We start from the raw sequence: 22,040 nt of genomic DNA, 5'->3' as shown, positions 1-22,040 counted from the left end.
AAGCATAATCTGATTGTTTTAGATTAGAAGGTTACCTTTCTTGTGTTGAAATATATTCTAAGAAAGTACAACATAAGTGTGACATCCCTGATTACTAAAGGAAATGATATCTAGGAAATATCATTTTGAATATTTTTGTTGTATTTAATATTCTACTCTTACTTCAACATAAAGCAGATTACAGAGAAATAGCATTTACAGGTATATCTCATACATTTGAGTTACAGCAACTGAACACATATATCAAGACAGTTATCAGACAAATTAATATAATACCATTACGACAACTCAGGAGCCTGGATCATGCTCAATATACATAGAACCAAGAAGGGAGAACTGTGGAGTTGATGTTCATGATGCCAGATTTTATTGTATCACACAACAAATGTAGTTCTCTATGCAGTCAACTGTATCCACATAGTTTGAAAAATACTGACCCAACATGAGCTGTGTTTCAACTCAAACATCTTCCTCAAGGGACCTAAGGATGACTGTTAAGCTAAGGCAAAATGTGGATGTTGGCAAGTTTGGGAATAAACTTTATTGAGTTCTTCTAGTCAAGTATGGGTTATTTGATGAATTCTCAAAGTAAACAATCTTGAGTGGGTCAGTTCATCGCCTCCTCGATGTACACAGAACATCATTTCATAGGCATTTGAAACATTTGACTTCTGGCCTCATGTCAATACATTGTTCCCAAAAGGCATATTTTATAGAAATGTATATTGTTCTTGCTTGGAGGCAATAAAAAGAGTAGCAGTAAATGATGTTCACTCAGAAAAGGATTATTACTGACTGTGTAATCACAGAATCAGTTCTTGGCAAGATTTTCATAAACAATATTGTAGTAGGTTTTGCCTTATATTAAAAATCTGCAACAAGGTAAACACTTTGAGAGGTGCAGAAGACCTGACAAAGAGTTTAGTGAAACTTCAAAAAAGGTTTGGAGGTTGATAGCTAAACTTTTGTGCTAAAAATTGCAGGATTGGGGATTTGGACTGCACAAGCAGAACAGTACAAGAGGTGAAATTCTGTGCACAAAGGAAGAGCAAGATCTGAGGAGTGATAGCTGATCACTTTTTTAACTTTTTTAATTATTATTATTATTCTTGCATGAGAAAAACAAAAGCAGATTTGCACACAGTAACTGTTGAGAATATAAATATGAGAAAAATCTAAAAAACGGATTTCTTTAAATCAATTCCCATGATGTAATTCTTAACCAAAACTAATACAATACTGTGTTGTGGCCTAACATCTCCCATTTATTAAGATACTGTGTTTTGGATTTTTGCTACAGGCTTTGGTGAATCTCTTCACGAAATGGAGGTTAATAAATCCCAATAAATAAATACGGCTTGAAAATGCATCCAAATGTTAAATGGTTCTATACTGGCAAGTTAGCCGAATATTGATAAAGGTTTGAGTTACTGCATTTTGACTTTTCAGGTAAAGGAAGTGGATGAGGGGGGAATATAGAGGCCTGATTTTTTCTTTTCATCATCATTTGGGATTCACATTAATTTTAAACTGAAGCAGAACATTCTCCATCCTGGCTAGGTGAGCCACCAAGGACCCGAGGCTGCCTTCCTGAATAGCTGCGCTGGGAAGTAAGAAGAGCTGCTGGGAGGGGAGAAGCCACTATCAGAAGCTTCTGGGCAAGTGAAAAAAAGGGACAGCTGCTACTGCAGAGGGAGAAGGAGAGATGCTTCTGGGAGGGGAGGAGGGAAAGGAATCTGGGAAGCTGCTGGGCAAGGAAAAAAGGGGACAGCTGCTACTGCAGAGAGAGAAGGAGAAGGAGAGATGCTTCTGGGAAGGGAGAAGGGAAAGGGATCTGGGAAGCTGCTGGGCAAGGAAAAAAAGGGACAGCTGCTACTGCAGAGAGAGAAGGAGAAGGAGAGATGCTTCTGGGAGGGGAGGAGGGAAAGGGATCTGGGAAGCTGCTACTGCAGAGGGAGAAGGAGAAGGAGAGATGCTTCTGGGAGGGGAGGAGGGAAAGGAATCTGGGAAGCTCCTGGGCAAGGGAAAAAAAGGGACAGCTGCTACTGGAGAGGGAGGAGAGATGCTGCTGGGAGGGGAGGAAGGGAAGAGAGTTACTGCTGGACAGGAGGAGGAGGGAAGGGAGAATGAATAAAGGAAGGAAACAGCTGGCAGAGAGATTAGAGGAAGGAAAGGGGAGACACAGGCATGAGAAAATAGAGAGATTAATGATAGGAAGGGGTCAGCAGAAAAATAAGCAGAGAGGGACAACGATGATAGATCTGGTGTAGGAGAGATAAAAATGAAGAGAGCAGTGAAGCTGAAATGAATCATGTAAAAAGGAGAGAGGGGCACAAGCTGGATGGAAAGAGGAGAGGGGCATAGAAAGAAGACAGATACCATATGGAAGGGGGAGAGGACAGACAGTGGATGGAAGAGGCAGATGCTGGACTGAAGAGACAGAGGGCAGACGCTGGAAGGAAAAGAGTGAAAAGAAGATTGAAAGCAGAAACCAGAGACGACAAAAGGTAGAAAAAAATCATTTTATTTCTATTTTGTGATTAGAATATATCAGATTTGAAATATATATCCTGCTAGAGCTGGTGTTAGACATAACTGGGGACCGCAAAACCCAGACAGTGCTTCTTTAGCTTCCAGCTGGCTTATTGCGCTCTCTGACCAGGGGGCAGTTGCCCTAGTTGCACTCCCCTAAAACTATTCCTGTCATTTGTGACTGCAGTATTCTGTTAGCATGATATTTCTGTGTAGCATTCTGTAATAATTTGGCTTCTTCAGTTTTCTTGATAGTAGAGGGGCTATATGTGAAGAGGAGGGGAGACAGGGGTTTTGTTGATCCTTGCTCTGAATTATTTGTATTTATAAAATGACAATTGTACAGAATATTGTTTCTTTTTATACTTTAATAAAATACATTCAATATAAAATGATAACTGAGGCTTGTGTGGATTTGATCAGATGATTTGTGGGGACCGAGCTCACGGAGATGGGGCGGAAAAGGGGTTTTTAGTTCTAGTAGTTTGCCGATCCACAAAATAATTCTTTTTTTTCTGCCGGTCCACGGGTGTAAAAAGGTTGAAGAACACTGGTGTAGATAGCATGAGGAGGGAGAAGACTGGTCCAGAAATTAGCAAATAAGATTTAATGCTTAAAAAATGCAGGATCATACACGTGGGCTTCAGAAATCCAAGGGAGCAGGGGAGGGGAGTATTTCTGTGCTTGAAAGGCGTAAAGACTTGGGAGGTAATCATTTCTGATTATCTTAAAGGTGGCCAAACAGGTAAAAAGGGCAATGGCCAAAGCCAGGATGCTTGGGTGCATATAAATAAGAATGGCCAGTAGAAAAAAGGAAGCAATTGCACATCTGTATAAGTCTCTGGTGAAGCCCCATTCAGATTAGAGTACAATTCTGAAGATCGCACATTCAGAAAGTTGTAACCAGGATGGAGTCGGTCCAGAGGGCAGCTACTAAAATGGTCAGTGATTGTCAAAGCACGTAAGAGACTTCTTTGAAAAAAAAAAAAATATGAGAGAGAGGAGATATGGTTGAAACATTTAAATGTCTCCACAGCATAAGTACACAGAGGCAGGTTTCTTTCAACTGAAAGGAAGCTCTGGATAGAGAGGGCATACGATAAAGTTGAAGGGGAATAGACTCAAAAGTAATCTAAGGAAATACCGTATTTTTCGCTTCATAAGTTGCACTTTTTTCCACCCAAAATTGGGTGGAAAATTCGGTGTGTCTTATGAAGCGAAGGTAACTTTTTTTGAACACCCCCCACCCACCTCATTGTACCTTTTTACAATGTTCCACTCGTTGGGGGTACGCAGGCTGACTGCTGCCCACCCCCACCACTGCTCCCCACCCGTTTGCTTGCCACCGCTGCTCCTAATCCCTGCTCACTGCCGCTGCAACTCCAGGAAGGGAAGGGCCAGCGTGCAACGATTGCACGTCGCCGGCCCACAAGCTTTCTCCCGACATCAGAGGAGGAGGAATTGGCGGAGGGTAGACAGGCTTCAGCACAGCAGGGAGGGAGGAATGCAGTTTCTGGCGCGGCAGGGAGGACGAAGGACTAAGGCTGAAAGGCAGTGAGGGGGAGGAGGAATGATGCCGGGACATGGGAGGGAGAACAAAGAACAAAGACTGGAAGGCAGTGAGGGAGCACGAACTCAGGACATGGGAGGGAGGGAATAGAAAGGGGCAATTGTTGGGCCTGAGTGAAGAAAGGAAGGAAGGAAGAAAGAATGGAAGGAAGGAGACTCATGAAATCAACAGACAACAAAGGTAGGAAAAATGATTTTATTTTCAATTTAGTGATCAAAATGTGTCAGTTTTGATCATTTATATCTGCTGTGTGTATTGTGTGTATATGAAAAATCAAAGGAACAGCTTTGCAGGGAAGGGGAGACAGGGTGCAGAGCCTGCTATATATTAGTACACAATTTGATTCAGACTGGGGTTTTTTTCTGGTTTTCCTACTCTAAATCTAGGGTGCATCTTATGGTCCGGTGCGTCTTGTAGAGCGAAAAATATGGTACTTCTTTATGGAGAAGGTGGTGGATACATGGAACAACCTCCCGATGGAGGTGGTGGACATGAAGCCTATCTGAATTCAAGAAAGTGCAGACAGGCATGTGGGATCTCTTGAGGTGGGAGATGAGATAGTGGATGGGCAGACTGGATAGGCCAGATGGCTTTTATCTGCTGCCATTTTCTATGTTTCTATGTAATTTCATTCATCTACAAATTCATTACAACTGCTTTTAAATGTCCGATATACTGACAGGGCTTCTCTATGCCTAATTAAACTTCATTGGTTGCCTCTTAGGACATGTTGCTTTTTTTAAACTATGTAAAAAAAAGTTTTTAGAGTGCTTCACGGATTACTTCCAAGATATATTTCTGATTCCATTTCTCTTCATCTTTGTGTTAGATGCTTTTGTACAAGAAATGCTTTATTACTACACTATCCTTCTATAAAAGCTGTTCAAATAAAAAGGCATTTCACAGCATCACTTTCTTATCAAACTGTGAAATATTGGAACTCTCTGCTATTTGAATTTAGGATGGAATTTTCCTATATTAAAAGTTTAGAAAACTGTTAAAAACTTTATTATTCTGTAACTTTTTAACTCTGTGAAACTGTCCTGCGTCTTAAAACTTATAGTATATCAAAGGAAAATTCCCCTTTTCATTTTATTTTTTGTAACATGCGCTAGTACGTATCAGACTACAACTATTTGTATCATATTGCATAAAAGGCCCTGGAGGCCAGCAAAAGGATTTTAAAATTTAATCCTGAATATGACAGGTAACCAAAGATGAATAATAGAGAAAAATATAATACTATTACTGTATATTTCTGAACACAATGTATAAATTTGATTGCAATGTTTTGCAAGTATTTAAGGGTAGCTAAGCTGTGCCTGCTGCTATATAAAACCCTACCAGTCTAGTCTATTGAGCATTAACACATGGATAGCTATCTTCAGTGTATCCTGGTCATGATAATTATTAATGAAGGAAGCATAGCAAAGTGCAATAAAATGTGGCTTGACAGCAGAAGGTATCTGAATTTCAATAGTTAAAAGATCAAAATAACAGCCTACACTTTACTGATTTTCTCAATGGTAATGATCATGACTGTCAACTAGGGAGCTATGGTGGATCTAACATCATAGCCAGTGACCCATAGTGCATGCAATTTTGTGCAACGTCAACCAGGTGGTGATGTTGTCAAGAAAGGCATTTAAAAGCAAGAGGACCAAGGAGTGAAAATCTCTATAGAAAAAATAATCAAACATAATCTGCATAAAAAAGTAGCCATTTACACTTTGAGACTGAATTACAAAAGCAAGAGATCTGGAAGAATTGAGGCTCAGCTAGTCAAGTGACTCCTGCTTCTTTCCTTGTCTCTTCCCAAATGATTCCACTCTGTCTAGGTCCAAGCAAAAATAACTGCTGTTTTTCTGGCACCACAGACTATAAAGGTACTGGAATTGAATAGCTTTTGGGATCAATGTCTGTTCAGTTTATTTAAAGGGAAATAAACAAAAAAATTGACCATTCATCATTTTTCCATTCATTTCAAAACAAGTTAACATTCCTAATGTACTGAGACTCTAGAGTGTCTCATCTGTACAGATCAAGATGATTAGCTGTGGCAGATCCCACCAAGGACTTGAGCAAAAAAGGCAAAAAGTAGAAACACTTTGATGAAAAAGAAAAAGCAAAAACAAAGATCAACTAGATTTCCTGGACTGGAGATTGCTAGCAAAATCCTCTGCGTATTTAGCTTTTCCATTTCTTGCAAACTTAGGGGTTCTTTCATTAAGGCGCGCTAAAGATTAGCACGTGCTAAATGCTAAGGTGCCTATAAAATATAATAGATGTCTTAGCATTTAGCGCGCACTAAATCGGTTAGCGCACCTTAATAAAAGGACCCCATAATGTTCTTCAGAGGACAAACTCTATGTTCAGAAAGCACAGTTACTTATGGTATCAGGTGTTATCCAGGGATAGCAGGCAGATACGGACAGCTGCTAAAGAGCCTTGCACTTTAAGAACTTAAGAAAGTTTGCGACTCACCGAACCGAACATGCGCGAGTGCCTTCCCGCCCGACATAGGCGCACACTCCTCAGTTCAGATAGCCAGCTAAGAAGCCAACCAGGGGAGATGGGTGGGTTGTCAGAATATCTTCCTGCTGTCCCTGGATAACACCTGTTAGGGTAAGTAATTGTGCTTTATCCCAGGTCAAGAAGGCAGCATATTCTCACATGTGGGTGACCTCCAAACTAACCAGAAATGGGATGGTGGGAGAGTTGGTTATTGGGAAAATAAATTTTGTAACACTGGTTGGCCGAAATGTCCATCCCATCTGGAATAGGATTCCAGACAGTAATGAGAAGTGAAGGTATGAACCAAGGACCAAGTAGAAACTTTGCATATTTCATCTACAGGAGTAGAGCGTAGAAAAGACACTGAAGCTGCCATAGCTTGAACTTTGTGGGCTGTGACACGACCCTCCAGTTGCAGCCCAGCCTGAGCATAACAAAACAAGATACATGCAGCCAATCAGTTGAAGTTGTCCTCTTAGAAACAGGGTGCCCCAACTTGTTTGGATCAAAGGAGACAAAAAGTTGTTGAGAAGATCTATGCGATTTGGTTTGTTGCAAATAGTAGGCCAATGCTCGTTTGCAGTCCAGAGTATGAAGAACTGTTTCTCTAAGATGAGAATGAGGCTTGGGAAAAATACTGGAAGAACAATCAATTGATTTAGATGAAACTCAGTAACAACTTTGGGTAAAAACTTTGGAGTACAGCTTTATCATGATGAAATACTGTAAATGGTGGATCCGCTACAACGGCTTGAAGTTCACTAACTCTGCGAGCAGATGTTAGAGAAATGATGAAAACTACTTTCCAAGTGAGGCATTTAAGATGAGCCGAACACACTGGTTCAAATGGAGGCTTCATCAGTTTAGTAAGTACAACATTAAGATCCCAAACTCCTGGAGGTGGTTTGACATTGAAGAGTCCTTTCATAAATTTGGAAACCACAGGATGAGCAGAGAGAGGTTTTTTCATCTAATGGTTGATGAAAAGCAGAAATTGCACTGAGATGAACTCTAATGGAGGTGGATTTGAGGCCAGATTGAGATAAATGGAAAAGATAATCCAAAATCAAAGACAAGGAGATAGATTGTGGCTCCTGATGATGAAGATTGCACCAAACAGAAAACCGAGTCCATTTACGAGTATAACACTGTCTTGTGGCTGGTTTTCTGGAAGCATTCAAAATGTCTCTGACAGGTTGAGAAAAATGAAAAATCAGGTGAAGTCAGCCTGAGAGATACCAAGCTGTCAGGTGTAAAGACTGCAGGGTGGGATGAAGAAGAGAACCTTTGCTCTGTGTAAGAAGAGATGGAAAAATTGGCAGCCCGAGAGATACCAAGCTGTCAGGTGTAAAGACTGCAGGATGGGATGAAGAAGAGAACCTTTGCTCTGTGTAAGAAGAGATGGAAAAATTGGCAGCCCGAGAGATACCAAGCTGTCAGGTGTAAAGACTGCAGGATGGGATGAAGAAGAGAACCTTTGCTCTGTGTAAGAAGAGATGGAAAAATTGGCAGCCCGAGAGATACCAGCTGTCAGGTGTAAAGACTGCAGGGTGGGATGAAGAAGAGAATCTTTGCTCTGTGTAAGAAGAGATGGAAAAATTGGCAGCCCGAGAGATACCAAGCTGTCAGGTGTAAAGACTGCAGGGTGGGATGAAGAAGAGAACCTTGACTGTGTAAGAAGAGATGGAAAAATTGGCAGAAGAAGTGGCTCCTTGACGTTGAATTGAAGTAGAAGGGAGAACCATGGTTGTCTGGGCCACCAAGGAGCTATCAGAATCATGGTAGCAGACTCCTGTTTGAGTTTGACAAGTGTCCTGAGAATAAGTGGAAATGGAGGGAACAAATAGAGGAACTTGTTTGTCCAATCCAGGAGAAAAACATCTGCCACCAGGCAATGAGGAGAGTACAGTCTGGAACAGAACTGGAGCAGCTTGTTGTCGTGGGGAGACGCAAAAAAGGTCTACTTGAGGGGTTCTCCATTGAGAAAAATTTGATGGAGAGCTGCTGAGTTCAGCGTCCATTCGTGAGGTTGGAGGATGCGGCTTAGTTTGTCTGCCAGTGAATTTCTTTCTCCTTGAATGTAAACAGCCTTCAGAAAAATGTTGTTAAGAATTGCCCAATTCCAAATCTTTTGAGTTTCTTGGCAGAGGAGAAGAGACCCTGTTCCTCCCTGCTTTTTCACATAGTACATAGCTACTTGATTGTCTGTACAAATGAGAATGGCCTGATCTTGAAGAAGATGCTTAAAAGCCTTGAAAGCATTGAAAATCGCTCTAAGTTCCAACAGATTTATTGGCGACAGATTTATGTGAGTTCCAACAGATTTACTGGTGACAATCTGTGGCGGACCAATGACCTTGATTACGGAGACCATCCAGGTCAGCTCCCCAAGCATAGGTTGATGAATCTGTCATGAGAACCTTCTAGTGAGGGGGCATTGGAAACAGCAAACCTCTGGAAAGATTGGAAAAGAGCATCCACCACTGAAGAGATTGTCATAGAGAAGATGTTATTATAATATGCTGGGAAAACAGTTCGAGAGCATGCGACCACTGAGGGATCCATAGGTAAAGTATGGCAAAAGGACTCACGTGAACTGTAGAGGCCATGTGACCTAGAAGAACCATCATGCGCCTCACTGAAAGTGAAGGAAGGAGAGTCACTTGATGGCAAAGTTGTATCAAAGCCTCTTGACATTATGAAGAAGGAATGCCCTGAGTTGAACATTATCTAGGAGGGCTCCGATGAACTGAAGAGTCTGAGAAGGCTGCAATTGAGATTTGGTGAAATTGATTTTGAATCCCAAATTTTGCAGGAACAAAATAGTCTGTTGTGTTGCTATAGCAACACCTTGAGAAGAAGAATCTTTGATGAGCCAATCATTTAGACAGGGAAAGACTTGAAAAGGTGAGTTCGCAAGGCTGCTGCCACCACCACCGGGTACTTGGTGAAAACTCTGGGACATGATGTGAGACCGAAAGCCAGAACCTTGTATTGGTAATGATGATTTCCCACCTGAAATCTGAGAAACTTGCAAGAGGCTGGATGAATGGGAATATGAGTGTAAGCCTCCTTGAGATGTAGAGCATAACCAATTTTTTTGATCCAGTACTATGACGCTCAGAGACAGCATCCAAAACTTTTCTTTGACAAGAAATTTGTTGAGAGCTCTAAGGTCCAATATCAGGTGAAGACCTCCCGTCTTCTTCGGGATGAGGAAATACTGGGAACAAAGGTGGGGGTTAAGGTTCCGGCAGGAGGGAGTGGGCATCCCTCCTGCCAGTTGACTTTGCGGAAGGGGAGGGGTCCTGCCGTGGCCACTCAGCTGTTTGCAGCAGGGAGATTTCAGATATCTGTCACGGCTCTAGGGAGACGCTTAGGGTTGCTTAAACTCGCCCAAGTCCACATCTAGACGAAAGCACACCCAAACCAAGCCTTGAGCAAGCTTAGGTGTTCTAATGCGTCTCCCTAGAACCACTAAATCACCTACAATGTAGGAAGCCTGCCTCGGGTGTTTTTTCCTAAAAAAAAAAAAAAAAAAAAATATGCATCCCAATTGTTTGGTTAGACAGTGGTAGAATGCCTACCGCTGCCTAAAATCAGGACGCTGTTTAAAAAATTTGCCCCTTACTGTGGGAATTTGTGGGGCTGAGTGGACATGGGACATACAACAGCAGTTTAATTCTTTTTTCTACAAATTAAGTTTTAACTTTTCATTTTTCTTGCTGAACTGAACTGAATTTCCTGCAAGACGCAGCAAGAAAAATATACATGTATTGGCATTATCATTGACATACAGCCTCTTATACACCCTGAAGAAGCCGTTGTTGAAACGGGTGCACTCCGTTGGGATTTTGTTTAAGATAACAAACTCCACCTCTCACTAAAGCCAACTACCTCAAACAAATAACCTTACCCATTTCTCACTCTTTTTGAAAATGACCAATTTTTTTTTTTGTAAGTTCTTGTTGTAATACATCTTGGATAATTCTTTTGTAATCCGCCTTGAACTGCAGAATAGAAATCCCTAATGTAATGTAATGTAATAACTGCTATAACTGCTGTTTCTTTAATTCTTTCAATTTTTATGGAGGTTTTTGACCAGTGATTAAATTGAGGTAGTTAGTTGCAGAACTATTTAAATGTTTCAATTGAAACAGTCTGTGCCTCAATGAGGTTTTTTTTTCTCCTTTTGATTGCCTCATAAAAAAATATATACAAAAACTGCATGTTTAAATGTATTATTTGGTCTAGTAGTTACACTGCATGGTGTATGCTACAATATATTTTTTAGTGGATCTAATGTTCCTGAAATTTTGATTGAGGTAAATACTCTGACACTCGTAGAATTGTCTGAGCATCATACAATTCTGGCCTGCAGTAGAAACCTCTATAATAGCTTTGTAAAAACCAGCGTTAGCATCTGCCATTTAAAGTCTGCTTTCCTGCCACTCAAGAATTCAGCATGCAACATCAAGACCAAAAAATGACAACTTTTAACAAAGGATTTTATGCTCAGCAGCTGCAAACATTACGTGGCACCTGCTGGAAGCATTCCCAGTATTTTCCATTACAGGCTGTGCATTAACATTTTCATTAATGTGTGGTACCTACTCCCAGTTAATGCAGAAGCACTATAATTTTCCATTTACAATTTTACACTTAACATTCAAAACTGTACACACAGGTTATAAAATACCTACAGTTAAAGTACATACCAAAGCTGACAAAATAGCTGCCAATCGTGGGCAAATGAGAAAGGTTAACTGCATACAAAAGACTGCTAGAGCGAAACATTAATACATAACTATGTAAAAGATAATTCAAACAAGATGCAACAAGATACTCACTTAAGTTTTAATACCAAATTATTTATAAAAATGCAAGCAAATCCAATACTTGATTAAGACAGCATGATTTCAGAGAACTGAAGTCATAAATGAGCATTTGGCTCCATCTGCAATAATCTAATATCCATTATCTTCTCCTCTCCTAAGGGGTTCTCCTACCCAAACACAAAATGTTAAAGTTTTAAACAGATGGCTCATCATAGGCAATGGTCAACCAGAGGTTTGTTCTTGATGGCTCTTTTAATGCAACTTTTGTGTTCTAATACTCTAGTTGCAATTCCTTTTCATTTTAGCTAAATAGATCTTATTGCATGGAAAGACAGCTATTCTAGCGTCTTATTTCTATACTGAATTGAACCCAATTGTTGGATAACCGTGGTTTACAAAAATTCGTATCGTAGTACTCTCTCTCCCCCTGTCACAGATGGTGACACAGATGGTAGAAGTCTGCCTGACACTAGGGACCTCTTCTATCGAACTGCGCTAGCAGTTTGTAGCGCGGTGAGCTGCGCTGAATGGCCCGCGCTGCTTCTGACGCTCACAGAGTTCCTATGAGCGGCAGGAGCAGCGCAGGCCATTCAGCGCGGCTCTCTGCGCTAAAAACTGCTAGTGCAGTTTGATAGAAGAGGCCCTAGGTCTACTTCCCACTACAGGAGTTACCATTGAAGACCATTCCACCCTTGATCCTCATCTGTCTTTGCCATTTATGGCACCCAAATCATAAATGTTTGCTCAACATTGGTCTTATAGTTTAATAAAATTTGATAAACCACACAGCCTTATTGAATTAAGGTGATTTACGGTGATTTACAATAAGTTAAAAAAAAAAAATCAAAGGAATTCCATAAATTATTAAGGACAGACCTAACACATGCAATTTTATGCCCTGTCCATTCTTTCTTATTCCTCCTTACCATACCAATCACCCTCCCCCCCCACACACACACACATTTCTGTGGGATACTCATGGCTAGCCACAGGTAACAGTCACCGTGTCATTCTCTAACAGAGAGTAAACAGAACTTGTGCCATGATGACAAGGCAATAAACACTACCTACCTCTTCCACAGGAGTCCAGCACTCACTGTTGCTGCAGTTGCTCCAATGAAAGATGCCATCAGCCTGTGCCGGCTACTAGGGGGGTGAACACCAGCATGATATCGGCGAGCAACGGCAGCCAGCCCTGCCACTGCCGCCAAACACCGAAGACGAAACATTCTATAGAGAATGAATGACAAAAGATTAATACTTCCTTCTCCTCTCCCCCAAACAGCAATGATTACCTTACATGACATTATATATGGAATATATATTCTGCTATTACAAAAAATTATTTACAGCGGATTACAATCGCATAATAGAATTACTGAGAACAAACTCAGGTAAACAAGTATCAAAAACTCTTACAATGAATAGTTAACCATCCATTTTATAAAAACATTTTTTTAACATATCTGGTTTTTCAATACAAATTTCTTAAATAGAAAAGTTTTCAACAATTTCCTAAACTTAGGGCCTGTTCTATCAAACTGCACAAGCAGTTTTTAGTGCAGAGAGCCGCGCTGAATGTCCTGCGCTGCTCCCAACGCTCATAGGAACTCTATGAGTGTCGGGAGCAGTGTGGGCCATTCAGCGCTAGTGCAGTTTGATAGAAGAGGCCCTTAGTAAAAGTATTTTCTGATCTAGTCTCTAAAGAAAGAGTTCCAAACAGCTGGTGCTAGATACATAAAAGATGAGCTCCAATGACCAAATAATGTAATTAATTTTACCAAGGGGAAACTGAATTTGAAATTTGTTACTTGAAATATGAAGTCTACCTGACAAAAGAGCAATTCATCATGTAATAGGGGGCAAAACCAAACAGAATATCAATAAACAAAGTTTAAATTGAATTCTTGCACTTACTGGTAGCCAATGTAATTTCAGATTATAAATTGTAATTCTATCAGACTACTTAAGAGAAAAAAATTTACTCTGAATGCAGTATTCTGCACTGTTTGTAGTTTCTTAATTAAATATTTAGAACAGTCCAGAGATACTATATTACAATAAACCAGTTGAGGAAACAGAATGACTGAACTAGTGTTGCAAAAAGTTGGTTCTTCAAAATATCTAACGGTCGTTCTAAGCTTTCTACATTATTATACAGCAGAAGCAAAATATTTTCTAGATCTCTATGATTAGGTAGAATAGCACAGTTACTTACCGTAACAGGTGTTATCCAGGGACAGCAGGCAGATATTCTTAACACATGGGTGACGTCACCGACGGAGCCCTCGGTACGGACCTTTTTAACTAGAAGTTTCTAGTTGGCCGCACCGCGCGTGCGCGAGTGCCTTCCCGCCCGACGGAGGAGTGCGTGGTCCCCAGTTAGGATAAGCCAGCTAAGAAGCCAACCCGGGGAGGTGGGTGGGACGTAAGAATATCTGCCTGCTGTCCCTGGATAACACCTGTTACGGTAAGTAACTGTGCTTTATCCCAGGACAAGCAGGCAGCATATTCTTAACACATGGGTGACCTCCAAGCTAACAAAGAGGGAGGTGGGATGGTTGGCCATTAGGAAAATAAATTTTGTAACACAGATTGGCCGAAGTGTCCATCCCGTCTGGAGAACGCATCCAGACAGTAGTGAGTAGTGAACGTGTGAACTGAGGACCAAGTGGCCGCCTTGCAGATTTCCTCGATGGGCGTGGAGCGGAGGAAAGCTACAGAAGCAGCCATAGCTCGGACTCTGTGGGCCGTGACAGTTCCTTCCAGTGAGAGACCGGCCCGAGCGTAGCAGAAAGCAATACAGGCAGCAAGCCAATTGGAAAGTGTCCGTTTGGAGACAGGATGACCCAAACGGTTGGGGTCGAAAGACAAAAAGAGCTGAGGGGATGTTCGGTGAGCTCTGGTACGGTCAAGATAGTAAGCAAGGGCACGCTTACAATCCAGCGTGTGCAACGCCTGTTCCCCAGGATGCGAGTGAGGCTTAGGGAAGAAGACGGGTAGCACAATGGACTGGTTGAGGTGAAAAGCTGAGACCACCTTGGGAAGGAATTTAGGGTGGGTACGCAGAACAACCTTGTCATGGTGGAAAACAGTGAAAGGTGGGTCGGCAACCAGTGCATGCAGTTCGCTAACCCTCCTGGCAGAGGTGATGGCAATTAGGAAAAGCACCTTCCAGGTAAGAAGCCTGAGTGAAGTTGTGGCAAGAGGCTCAAACGGAGGTTTCATGAGAGCTGAGAGAACCACATTCAGGTCCCAGACGACAGGAGGAGGCTTGAGAGGCGGTTTGATGTTGAAGAGCCCTCTCATAAATCTGGAAACCAGAGGATGAGCCGTGAGGGGTTTTCCGAGAATAGGCTCGTGAAACGCAGTGATGGCACTGAGGTGGACTCTGATGGAAGTGGTTTTGAGGCCAGCGTTGGACAGCGAGAGCAAATATTCCAAGACAGGTTCCACCGCCAAAGAGGTGGGTTCTTGATGATGCCGGAGACACCACGAGGAGAATCTGGTCCACTTCTGATGGTAACATTGGAGAGTGGCCGGTTTCCTGGAGGCGTCCAAGATGAGGCGGACCGGTTGAGATAGATTCTCCGGAGAGGTCAGCCCGAGAGAAACCAAGCTGTCAGGTGGAGGGAAGACAGATTGGGATGCAGTAGAGACTGATGCTGCTGTGTAAGCAGAGTAGGAAACACAGGAAGAGGAATGGGCTCTCTGGAGCTGAGTTGAAGCAGGAGGGAGAACCAGTGTTGACGAGGCCACCGAGGGGCGATGAGAATCATGGTGGCGTTGTCCTTGCGGAGTTTGGACAAGGTCCGCAACATCAGAGGAAGTGGAGGGAAGGCATAGAGGAACCGATTCCTCCAGTCGAGCAGGAATGCATCCGGAGCCAGACGGTGAGGAGAGAAGAGTCTGGAACAGAATTGGGGCAGCTGATGGTTGTGAGGAGCTGCAAAGAGGTCCACCTGTGGAGTGCCCCATCGAGCAAAGATGGAGAGCAGAGTCGGAGGGTCCAACGTCCACTCGTGAGGTTGAAGGATGCGGCTGAGATTGTCGGCCAGAGAGTTCTGTTCGCCCTGGATATAGACCGCCCTGAGAAAGAGATTGCGGTCCGTGGCCCAGGTCCAGATGCGCAGAGCCTCCAAACAAAGGGGGCGAGATCCGGTGCCGCCCTGCTTGTTTATGTAGTACATGGCGACTTGATTGTCTGTGCACAGGAGGAGGACTTGAGGGCAGAGAAGATGTTGGAAAGCCTTGAGGGCGTAGAACATGGCTCTGAGTTCCAGGAAATTTATGTGATGACGACGCTCCTGTGGGGTCCAAAGTCCCTGGGTGCGTAGGTCGCCTAGGTGAGCTCCCCATGCGTAGGGGGACGCATCGGTGGTGATGATCATAGAGTGAGGGGGCAGATGAAAGAGTAGACCCCTGGAAAGATTTGAGGAGTTCAACCACCATTGGAGAGATTGCTGAAGAGATGATGTCACAGAGATGGGATGAGAAAGAAGATCTGTAGTCTGTGACCATTGGTTGGCGAGAGTCCATTGAGGTGTCCTGAGGTGGAGTCGCGCCAGAGGAAGGACATGCACTGTCGAGGCCATGTGACCCAGAAGGACCATCATCTGTCGGGCAGGAATGGAGGGATGCATGAGTACCTGACGGCAGAGATGGAGCAGGGTCTGCTTGCGATCTGAGGGGAGAAAGGCCCTCATCAGCGTGGTGTCCAGGACTGCTCCGATGAATTGAAGTCGCTGGGTGGGAAGCAGATGCGACTTGGGGTAGTTGATCTCGAACCCCAGGAGGTGGAGGAGAGAGATGGTGTGATGAGTAGCTTGTAGCACGAGTTGAGATGAAGGTGCTTTCACCAACCAATCGTCCAAGTAGGGGAACACCTGGAGGTTGTGAGACCTGAGGAAGGCCGCCACCACTATCAGGCATTTGGTGAAGACTCTGGGGGAGGAAGCGAGGCCAAATGGTAGTACTTTGTACTGGTAGTGGTGGTGTAGTACCTGGAACCGCAGGTAGCGGCGAGAGTTCTGATGGATGGAGATGTGAGTGTAGGCCTCTTTGAGGTCCAGGGAACATAGCCAGTCGTGTTGAGAAAGAAGAGGGTAAAGTGTGGCAAGGGAGAGCATCCTGAACTTTTCCTTGACTAGACACTTGTTGAGGTCCCTGAGATCGAGAATGGGACGGAGGTCTCCCGTCTTTTTGGGTACAAGGAAGTAGCGGGAGTAGAATCCCTGACCCCTTTGATCTGGAGGTACTTCTTCGATGGCATTGAGAAGGAGGAGGGATTGAACCTCCCTCAGGAGGAGGGGGGTTTGAGAGGAGTGAGAAGCAGACTCTACGGGAAGGTTGTCCGGTGGAAGAGTCTGGAAGTTGAGAGAGTAGCCGTGGCGGATGATGTTGAGGACCCACTGGTCTGACGTAATGACTTCCCAACGGCTTGAGAAAATGGTGAGACGACCCCCTATAGGCTGTGGAAGAGGCAGCGAGGGTGGATGACTGGCTATGCCCTGGAGAGAAGAGTCAAAAGGGCTGAGATTGTTTAGCAGGCTGAGAAGGCTTAGAGGGTTGAGTGGCCTGAGATCGAGCCTGGGCATGGTGCTGCTGTTGGCGGGGTCGCCGAGATTGTTGAGGAGGCGGATTGAGTGGCCTGGCTGAGAACCTCCGCTGGTAAGATGATTGAGGCCGATAGGGTCGGGCAGGCGGAGCCTTCTTTTTCGGCTTGATTAGGGTGTCCCACCTGGTCTCATGGGCCGAGAGTTTCTGGGTGGTGGAATCCAGTGACTCTCCAAAGAGTTCATCCCCGAGACAGGGGGCGTTGGCCAAACGATCCTGGTGGTTGATGTCCAGGTCGGAGACTCTGAGCCAGGCTAATCGACGCATGGCTACGGCCATGGCAGAGGCCCGAGAGGTGAGCTCGAAGGAGTCGTAGATTGAGCGGACCATATACTTTCGCATCTGGAGAAGACCAGAGATGTGCTGTTGGAATAACGGGACCTTGCGCTCAGGAAGGTACTTCTGGAGGGCAGATAGTTGTTGGACCAAATGTTTCAGATAGAAAGAAAAATGGAAGGAATAGTTGTTTGCCCTGTTGGCAAGCATGGCATTCTGGTAAAGCCTCTTGCCAAACTTGTCCATGGTCTTACCTTCTCTGCCAGGAGGGGTAGAGGCATAGACACTGGAGCCCTGAGTCTTTTTTAAGGTAGATTCCACCAGAAGGGACTCATGGGGCAATTGAGATTTGTCGAATCCAGGAATAGGAATGACACGGTAAAGGTTGTCCAGTTTACGGGGGGCTCCCGGTACCGTGAGGGGATTTTCCAAGTTTTTATAGAACGTTTCCCGTAGGATGTCATGCACGGGAAGCTTGAGGAACTCCTTAGGAGGTTGTTCAAAGTCTAAGGCCTCTAGAAAGGCTTGAGACTTTTTTGAGTCAGATTCTAGAGGAAGTGACAGGGCAGCAGACATTTCTCTCAGAAATTTAGAAAAAGAGGACTGCTCTGGTTTGGAGGTGGCATCGGGTGCCGATGGTTCCTCATCAGATGAGGAGGGATCCTCCTCGGTACCGAGAGGAGTGTCCTCCCATAAGTCAGGGTCCCTGACCTCTGGTGCATGTCGAGACACCGGGGTGGAGGGCGCGGTATGGCGAGTCTTGGACAAAGACTTTCCAGAGCGCACCGAAACGGTACCAGGGGAGGAAGACCGGCGTCTATCTCGGTCCCGAGAAGAGTGCCGTACCGCCTGGTGCCGAGGAGGATCCAATGTGGCCTGAGAATGAACCACTGGATCGCTATGAAGTTGTTGGGCCGAGAGGATCGGCATGGAGGTGTTCACCGGTACCGAAGGGGTGGACACCGGGGGCTCGGTACGGGGCTCGGGCCGGTCTGGTACCGGAAGGAGCGGTGCCAGGATAGTGGGCAACAGTTGTTCAAGTTGTTTCTTCAACTGCTCCTGGAGTTGAGCCTTTAAGATGGCCGAGATACGGTCATCGAGGGGTGGCATCGGAACCGCTTTCTTTTTCTTCGGTTCCTTAGATGCCGCTCCACGCCCCGGCGATGAGGAGGCCGATGACGAGGCACTCACCGAGATCGGGGCGGAGCGTTTGCGGGACCGGTGCGATGCCGGTAAGGACGGTGTCGCCACCGTAGCTGGAGGGCGCTCGAGGGAAGAGGAAGGCTTCTTAGCCGGCTTACCTGGCGCCAGCGGCGCCGATGCGGGGTCGGTCGGTGTCGAGGTCGACGGTGCCGATTTTTGAGGTACCGCCGTTGAAGGTGAGGAGTCCATCGCCGACTCGGTACCGAAGAGAAGAGTTTGTTGGATTCTTCGGTTTTTGAGAGTTCTCTTTTTAAGAGTGGCACAGCGGGTGCAGGAATCCGCCCGATGCTCCGGACCCAGACACTGCAAACACCAATTGTGTGGGTCAGTTAAGGAGATCGGGCGTGCACACCGCTGGCACTTCTTAAAACCGACCTGCGGGGGCATGAAGGGGAAGATAGCCTCCGCAAAATCGAAGCCCGAGGCCTGTATACTGGCAACAGGCCCCGCCGGGGCAAAACGAAAGAAAAAGGGAAAAAGCAAAGTTTTTTTTTTTTTTTGCAAATCAAAGAAAAATTAAACCCGAAGGTAAAGAAAAAATAAGGAAAAAAGCGCGAGCAGGAAGGCAAAAAAGTGGTTTCAACGGCCGTTGAAAAAACACACGCGTCTTCTTCGCTCCGCGGAAACGAAGAAACTGGGGACCACGCACTCCTCCGTCGGGCGGGAAGGCACTCGCGCACGCGCGGTGCGGCCAACTAGAAACTTCTAGTTAAAAAGGTCCGTACCGAGGGCTCCGTCGGTGACGTCACCCATGTGTTAAGAATATGCTGCCTGCTTGTCCTGGGATAAAAATTGCTATTACCATGCCAGCTTTGTATGATAAGCTGCCCACCAAAGTGTTGGTGGTTTCACAGCAAGGACTGAAGGTTTTGCTACTATCTTCTGATGTCTACTAACTGCCTAGTTGCTGAGAACTTCTGTGCAAAAACATAATGAGTGCCAATTAATACCGATTTTTGATAACAGCTCATCAACTAATTAGTTTGCCCACAGATCTGGGAGCAATATTCAAAGTATAATGGAACAGTACATGCTCTCTTACAGGCATGCGCTTCCAGAGGGCGTAATAGGGCAGAGTACGGTACTGGGGTTCAAGAAAGGATTGGACAATTTCCTGCTGGAAAAGGGGATAGAGGGGTATAGATAAGAGGATTACTGCACAGGTCCTGGACCTGTTGGGCCGCCGCGTGAGCGGACTGCTGGGCACGATGGATCTCAGGTCTGACCCAGCGGAGGCATTTCTTATGCTCTTATGATATACTTATTTGACAAGGTTCTGCAGTTCTAAGAGTAAGTTCTATTGGGATTTTCAAACTATTTGTAAAGACAGGATATGGTTTCAAAGTTAATTTACTAGTGGTTCCTTAATACAAGTTGGAGGTGCTAGATTAGAAGATTTTTGCCATTCATAGATCAAGTGACGTCTGACTATTAGGGTTGGCAGCTGTGATTTGGACACATTCCTACAGTTGGGAAGCAAATGGAACTCATTTCACCCAAGTCACTTAAGCCTTCATATTTTAAGAGCATCATTGTGCTTGATTGGAGCTATCACAGGCCAGGTGGCACAGTAGCCTCCTAATGTGTTAAAAGCCAGCACAATCAGTGCTACTCCTGTAGTAGATATCTAAATCGCATGGAGCTGCCTTCTCCAACAGTACTGTAAAACACAAAACATAGGAGATGTTGAGTGTTACTAGCAATGTTATTTAGTACTGTAGGTTGATGTGGGGGATAAATGGATCCGGACACACTCTGGCTAGACACTGCACGATAACTGATGCAGTCTGAGCTCTAATCATAATTTCCTTTACTAAGGAGAATATTGCCCTACTAGACTTAAAATAGTAGATGATGACAGATAAAAGACCTGCCCTCAGATGCAGAGAAGGGCTTTGATCGTGTGGAATGGACTTTCATGTATCAAGCAATGGATTGGTTTGGTTTAGGATCCGGATTTATTCAAATGATTCAATTCTTGTATAGTTCCCCTTCTGCTAGGCTATATATTAATGATACATTTTCTGAACGTTTTTGTCTGGGGAGAGGAGTTAGACAAGGATGTCCCTCATCTCCTTTGCTTTTTGATATTGTTTTGGAACCCTTGTCATTGGCTATATAGCAGGCAAAGGAGATACAGGGGATTCCTTATGCAGGTCGGGAATATATGATTTCTGCTTATGCAGATGATATCTTGCTTCATTTGAAGAATCCTGAATCTACCATCCCGCATTTACTGGAATTGATAGATCGATTTGGCAAATTTTCTGGATATAAAATAAATTGGAGCAAATCAGAGGTTCTTCCGTTAAATGTGCACTGTACAAAAGGAATATTTGATTCATTCCCTTTCCTTTGGAAGGAAGAGGGTATAAAATATTTAAGTATTATGATTCAGAAAACATTGGAAGACACAATGGCAGTAAATGAAAAATCCTTATTGCTGAAAGTCAAAGAAATGTGTGAGCATTGGAACCCACTCCATCTTTCTTGGTGGGGGAGAGTCCAAACTGTAAAAATGATGATTTTGCCTGTAGTTTGTTACCAAATGAGTATGTTGCCAGTTTATTTTCAAGGGTCCTTTTATAAAAAATTAAATGGTATTCTCACAAAATTTATTTGGCTGGGTAAAACTGCTAGAATTGCTTTAGTATCTTTACAAAAACCAATCGCAGCAGGTGGGGTAAATTTTCCAAATTTCTATAGATACCACCATTGCATTTGTGTCATGTTTTAAGTATCAAGTTACCTCGGATTTATAAGGACAATAGAATATCCCTCTCCTCACCAAACTGCTCGAGTCTATCATATCTACCCAGCTCTCTTCCTACTTAGAAAGATTCTCCATCCTCTTACCTTACCAATATGGCTTCAGACCCAACTTCTGCACTGAATCCCTATTGGCCTCTCTAATCTCTAAGGTTCAGCAACTGCATTCTCGTAACAAGTTTGCTGTCCTTCTACAATTCGACCTCTCCGCAGCTTTTGACGTTGTCCACCACGACATTCTAATTTTTCAACTCTCTGAGATAGGCATTAGCTCCATAGTTCTTGATTGGTTCTCCAAATTCTTGCGCTCCCGCTCTTACATGGTTAACATGAGCGGCACCTCATCCTCCCCCTGGACCCCGACTTGTGGTGTCCCACAAGGCTCACCCCTCTCCCCAATCCTCTTTAACATTTACATGTCCTCCCTGAAACTACTCCAACTATCCCCCCTTGAAACTCTTTACACTTACGCTGATGACATCCTCGTCCTCCTTGAGACCGACTCGAACCTCACTAACCTCTCCACAAACATATCCTCATGCATAAAGATCCTCCAATCCTGGGCATTCACAATGCATATGAAACTAAACGAGTCCAAAACAAAACTCCTTTGGCTCGGCCCAAAATTGGACCATCTACCTTCCTCCATCCCATTGTCCTCCGGCCCCCCATTACAGCTCGAGTTCTCAAGCAAAGTTCTGGGTGTCACCTTAGACTCTTCT

General features: G+C 44.2%; 1 protein-coding gene across 3 annotated transcripts in view; it reads right to left on the bottom strand.

Annotated features, from left to right (window-relative positions):
* MICU1 (mitochondrial calcium uptake 1) overlaps positions 1–22,040 on the bottom strand; it is a 376,908-nt gene that overhangs the window by 249,887 nt on the left and 104,981 nt on the right. For all 3 annotated transcript variants that reach the window (XM_033940604.1, XM_033940607.1, XM_033940605.1), the window contains exon 2: positions 12,526–12,684. In XM_033940604.1, coding sequence (XP_033796495.1) covers positions 12,526–12,683 — 158 coding nt within the window. In that variant the 5' untranslated portion in view covers position 12,684. The remainder of the gene's footprint in view (positions 1–12,525; positions 12,685–22,040) is intronic.

Source organism: Geotrypetes seraphini, chromosome 4 (assembly GCF_902459505.1).
Source record: "Geotrypetes seraphini chromosome 4, aGeoSer1.1, whole genome shotgun sequence".
NCBI lineage: Eukaryota > Metazoa > Chordata > Amphibia > Gymnophiona > Dermophiidae > Geotrypetes > Geotrypetes seraphini.
This window is presented reverse-complemented; position numbering and strand designations above follow the sequence as displayed.